Raw genomic sequence first — 6,000 nt, 5'->3', positions numbered from 1 at the left:
GGATGAAAACATCTCAGCGTTGTCACCCCTGCATTGCCGCACCACATTGTGCTGACTTGGTCTTCAGATGTCACTAGCAGGAAACCAGTCCAGAGCAATGATGTAAAACTGAAGTGACTGCATGTACACAAGAGTTAGCTGAAGGAGGTCAGCAGTGCTATCGTGCAAAAAAAAAAAAAAAAGGGTAAAAAAAAAAGGGTAAAAAAAAAAAGGTAAAAAAAAAAGTATTTTATGAAAACTGAAGCCACAGTGTAATTGTAAATTAGACATGCTGCTTTATCAAAGTAAATGATGTCTGGTTAGGATTGAGATCTTCCTAAATTTTATTATTGCAAATTGGTCCAATCCAGGTCAAATCTCAAACTTGGCAGGTCAGTTTGGCCATCTCTGTTAACTAGTATACCTGCAATACATCTTTTTTCACCCATTTTGGTTGGCATGTTTTCCAATCAGCTTCTGTCCTTTTCTTCTACTAAGTTGGGTTTGATTTGCAGAAGAATAATTATACAGATTGCTCAGGTATTAACTTGTAAGCACCATGTTAAGGTATCCAGCCATAGTTCAACATAATAAGTCATTTGTCAAATTTCGTTTACCATAGTACAAAATTGTAATTAGTAAGGACAACATTTTCTGTTTCCAGACAGTAACATGTATTAGCAATACTAAACCATAAACCTCATCAGGTCAGTGACCAGCACTGACAGAGGTAATGGCTTTATACATACACTAATATTAAATTAAAAGTCTTTTTTGGCACTGCTTTAAGTTGGTGTAAAATCTCCAATGGCTCCAGGAACATATGCATTCCACTGCAATGAATGACTGAATGGTCGGTCACTTCATGATTTTTCAGTTGTGACCTTTGTTTGATTTGTCCATTGAAGGGAGCCGTAATGCTGTAAAAACATTTTGGAAGGGCAGTGACCCTTTACGTAGATCTAGATGCCATTTCTGTGACCTTGTGTACATCGGAACACTGTAGAAAAGAGTTGACTGTGTAATACCACAAACAACTGCGAGCTACTTCATTCATTGACATACCATGTCAGTTTTTCGTCTTTCATGCCAATATATAAAATGACTTGACATAGGGTAGCAATGTCCCTTTAGTAAACTTTGTACAGTACCTGAAGTGTGAAAACCTTTCTGCTGTGTAAGAAGATTGTTAGGTAACAAAACATATGACCAGAATACAACAAAAAGAAAAGACTGGTCTCCTCTTGTCTCTATACATTGCAGTACAATCTGGGGCACGAGGGCCCTCAGAACCCTGCCAGAATAAGTGAACCTAGAGGAAAGTTAGTGTTCCATTGAAGTTACTCCAACATTATTAGAATTCAGCTTCATCGTAAGGAGTTGACTGAAGAAGACAGTGCAGGACAGTCGAAGAAATCCTGGCTGACCAAACGTGGATAACCCTCCATAACTCTCACCTGTACTGGGTCAAACTTCCAGTAGTATCTGCCCCGCAAAAAGTAGGCAAAACCTGAAACACCAAAATAATATCAGTTTTAGGAAAACACTTTTTTTTTTTTTAATGTTGCAATGGACAACCAAATCCACCAGTTTATACCTAAAAACGTTTGTGCAATCTTACCATGTTCATCCTGGAAAGCAGCACTTATTCCTGTAGGTACTCCTCTCCAATCACTCATACTGCGTGAGTGCCAACTTTCTACACGCCGGGTGTCAGTATTTAAGCGCCAATATCCTGTTCCTCTGAACAGATATGTTTTCTTGTTTTTGTCAGTACCCCATAAAAAGGCAGCTTGAATGCTAGTTACAGACAATCCAAGGTCTGACATCTGGAAGGGGCCTGTGACCTGAAGTTTTGTATCAAAAATCCAAAATCGTGGTCCTATAATAAAAAAAAAATCAAATTTAATGGAAATTTAATTTTCACATATGTGGTATCTGAATTGGTGAAAGTACTTTGGTCACAAGGAATGCAAGGGTTCCTAAGTTTGCATACAGCTCAAGCTACAACCCCATCTTCAGGGGAATTTGGGGACCTTCGCACACTGCATAGCTTCCAACTGTCCCTGATTTCAAGGGACTGTACCTCATTAGAAACAAAGTCTCTCTGTCCCTCTTTCCTCCTCATTTGTCCCTCATTTTGATCTGATCTATATACTTGTATTAAAATGCACCATTTATTCATAAAAAAGCAAAGATTTTTACAGTGTTAAACCTTTCATTCAATTACTAAATTGTTGCATTTGTACATTTCAAAAGCTAATATAAAGGAATAGTAGTGGTAATAAAACACTTGTGGGTCTAACCCAGTGTTTCTCAACTCCAGTCCCCAGGACACACTAACAGGCCAAGTTTGCAAGAAAACTGAAATACATCACAGGTGATATCATTTGCTGCTCAGTGATTGCAGTATTCTAGTCTGTATCTCCCCAAGCTTATACTTAAAATCTGGCCTGTTAGTGTGCCCTGAGGACCGGAGTTGAGAAACACTGGTCTAACCAATAATTTTTGTTTATTAAATCTCCTTGTGAGGGGGCGAGGCAGGGGGTGTGTCCTATGCCTACATACCAGTGTTGCCAACCGCCTATTAATTTATGGGCAACCTGTAAATTTTAACCCATTTCCGGGCTGCCCCTAAATGTCCGTTATGAGCAGCGGAAAGCTTGTATATGCTTGGCCATTTTCGGATGAGCAGTCACATGCGCAGTGACGTAGCCGCGCCACGTGGTGCCATTTTTTAATGGAACTTACAGATGGATTACAGCCTCATAGGCTCTGACAAGAAGATCTCCGCTCCTTGCTATCATCTCATCTAGCACTGTATTCCATGGGCTGGAGGGCTGGTAAGTGACCACAAGTAGCCCCTTATTATTTAAACTCTTGGTTCAGGAGAATCCAGAAGATGACCTCAGGCAAGAAAGAGGTTAAAGCACAAGTGGGAGAGAAGAAAAGAAGGCAATTTGCACTGAGGTCTAGTACGGGGTTAAGAGATGCTGCTAACCAGGGCAAAGTGCTAATGACAGATTAGGCACCTCTGAGAGGAAGAGAGCAGAGAAATCTCTGGTAGAGGAAGAGTTAAGCCAGCTGTCAAAGACTGTGGCAGGCGGAGAAAGGAAAAAAAGTTTGAAATGAGCAAACGAGTAGGAGAGTCTGCTGCATGTCTGCGGTAGTGGAATGGTTAACAGTGGAGTGCAAATCTGCAGCAGAAAAAGTGTGTGAAAATCAGTGCTAGCAGATATATTTATTATATTATGTCTGCATCCTCTAACCATTTTCTGTATCATATCCACAGCCTCTGACCATCTCCTGTATCATGTCCGCATCCTCTAACCATCTCCTACACCATGTCCGCATCCTCTAACCATCTCCTGTACCATGTCCACATCCTCCAACCATCTCCTGTCTCATGTCCGCATCCTCTAACCTTTTCCTGTACCATGCTTGCATCCTCTAACCATCTCCTGTACCATGTCCACATCCTCTAACCATCTCCTGTACCATGTCTGCCTCTAACCACCTCCTGTATCATGTCCGCAATCTCTGACCATCTCTTGTCTTTTATCATGTCTGCAGTCTTTGAGGGGGAGCCTGGAGAGAAGTCAAGAGTGGGAGCGCTGCTGGGATGCCAGTAACAGGAGGAGTCAGACATGTGTGGACTGTGGAGAGGAGACTATGGTATAAAACCAGAGCCACCAAGCTGGAGCCGTCTGACTGAGCCCTACATGGTGCACCTGTGAGGAGGTCAGTGACAGCCCCGCCAGGCCAGTCTGAGGGGGTCACTGATGTAAGGGGGGAGTGAATACAATAATGTAAGGGGGCACTAATATAAATGTTCCCCCTTATATCAGTAACCCTCCCTCCTTACCGTAGTGTATTCACTCTGCAGAAGGTGGTCTCTGGTCACCAGAGTCTCCCCCACATCAGAGTTCCCGTCGTTCCCCTTACAGGAACTCTGCATACCCTAATGTAAAGGGCAATGCTGCAGACCCTGATGTAAATGGGGACTCTGACATAAAGGGGAAAGCAGAGCTCCCCCCTTACATCAGAGTTCCCCCTTAGATCATGATCTGCAGCATTCCTCTTTACGTCAGAGTTCCCTGCACTGTAAGGGGGAAATCTGGAGACTCTGATGTATGGGGGAACTCTGTGCTGGCTGGGTTATATTAACCTGACCTTCATGTAAATAAAGAAATATGATTTTTAACTTTTGTTTAACTTAAACAGATTGCTAACAGCACTAGCTACATGTTTATAGTTTAAATAGTGATATTTGCACTGTGTCGGGAAGGACATTCCAATAGACAGAATGGCTCTTCTAGACAGCTTTCTGTGCATACTCTAACGTCAATCGCTCACGTGCGCGCACCTGTTGCTCGTATTGGCGTCAAGGGGGCTATTTAAATTGAGCCTCTGCTGTGCTTCAGTGCTGTCTTGTCTACAGCATTCCCGTGTATGCCTGTTACCTGTAAATCTGCATCTGACTACTGTTACCGACCCGGCCTGCCTTGACTTCTCCTGAACTCTGTCTGCATTGACCCCAGCTTGTCTTTGACCACGCTTCTGCCTACACATCTGCACCTGATCCGTCTGCCAGTGTATGACCCGATTTGTCTGACCCTGTTCCTGCCTACTACCTTGCTGGAGTGCCTGCTGCTAGTCTCTGCCTACTTGCCAATTGTGTCCATCCAGCATTCCTGCTCCACAGCAACCTACTGACGGACTCAGCCTGCTCCTGTCTCCTGCTCAGTGGTGTCCATCTGACATTTCTGCCCCGCTGCAACCTACTGACGGACTCGGCCTGCTCCTGTCTCCTGCTCAGTGGTGTCCATCCGGCATTCCTGCTCCACTGCAACCCACTGAGGGACTCAGTCTTCTCCTGTCTCCTGCTCAGTGGTGTCCATATGGCACTCATGCTCCGCTGCGGTCCACTGACGGTCTTCCCCTGCTTGATCCTGACAGTTCATCCGGCTAAGCTACTATAAAGACCAATAGGCACTCGTGCCACTCTGCACTCCTGTGCTACCTGTCTGCTCTATCAGGGGCCCCAAGTCAGAGGTGTAAGAGAGGCCTTCCTCATCATATCAGGCTCTTCTACCAGGTACGTGACACACTGTTTAGCACTGAAAACAGTCATTTTAGGTACTTTTTTTGCAGTGTCTATAAAAAATGTGACTCTGTCAGTAAATTTCATGATTTTTGCCAGTAAAAAATTGGTGGCGTTTGTAAATTTTGGCGTCCTCTCAGTAAATTTCACTTAGGGGGTTGGAAACCCTGCTACATACTTTTGCTAATAGGTGTCTCTCTTTCCCATTTCAGAAAGTTGGGAGGTATGCACATTATGATCATGTATTTAGAGGATCACTGCTAGAAGTATTTAGAGGATCACTGCTAGAAGTAAAAGTGATCTGAATATTCCCCCTATGCCAGCCTTTCTCAACATTTCCAACATAGAGGAACCCTTAAAATAACTTTCTGGTTTCAGGCAACCCCTGCTAATAATTTCAATTCATGATAAATGAGTGTGATGGTCAGTGGGAATGCTCCTTACGCTTGTGGTCATTGGGAAGACTCCCCCCCTTACAGCTAGCTAAAAAGATCAATGGTGTCAGTGGTAACTTAACTGAGAGGCACAAATTGTTCATTGCTCAAGGAACCCCTAACAATCTCTGGAGAAACCCTAGGGTTCCATGGAACCCTGGTTGAGGAACCCCACTCTATACACTAAAGTATAATGCAGATATCTGTAAGTAATATTAATCAACATGGATTCCCTCATAACATGATGCCTGCAGTAGCATAATACATGACCCGAACAATGGGAGTAATGGTACCAACCAGACCCTCCCTACTATAAAATACTAATTCTCTGTACCTTCTGCATCATACCTAGTAGTCTTCTAGATAGTATATTTTATTATTTTTTTCTGATGCACATATAGACAGTACACACAATTCAGTTTCTAACTATTTTCCAAAGTGTAATTCCCTTTTGCGCCTTGTACACCCTGTGTCTGCATTTTG

At 43.2% G+C, this 6,000-nt stretch overlaps 1 protein-coding gene across 1 annotated transcript in view; it reads right to left on the bottom strand.

Moving 5' to 3' along the window:
* Positions 1–224: 224 nt before the first annotated feature.
* The window catches only part of MMP11 (matrix metallopeptidase 11), a gene marked incomplete at its 5' end in the record, with an annotated part of 28,016 nt that continues 22,240 nt past the window's right edge, over positions 225–6,000 (bottom strand). The window contains 2 exons of the mRNA XM_082243909.1: positions 225–1,489; positions 1,601–1,861. Of these exons, the coding sequence (XP_082100035.1) occupies positions 1,347–1,489; positions 1,601–1,861 (404 nt within the window). The 3' untranslated portion in view covers positions 225–1,346. The remainder of the gene's footprint in view (positions 1,490–1,600; positions 1,862–6,000) is intronic.

The sequence above is a fragment of the Pelophylax lessonae genome (genome assembly GCF_965119305.1).
Source record: "Pelophylax lessonae genome assembly, chromosome: 1".
NCBI lineage: Eukaryota > Metazoa > Chordata > Amphibia > Anura > Ranidae > Pelophylax > Pelophylax lessonae.
The sequence above is the reverse complement of the archived record's forward strand: the minus strand, read 5'-3'. Positions and strand labels throughout refer to the sequence as shown.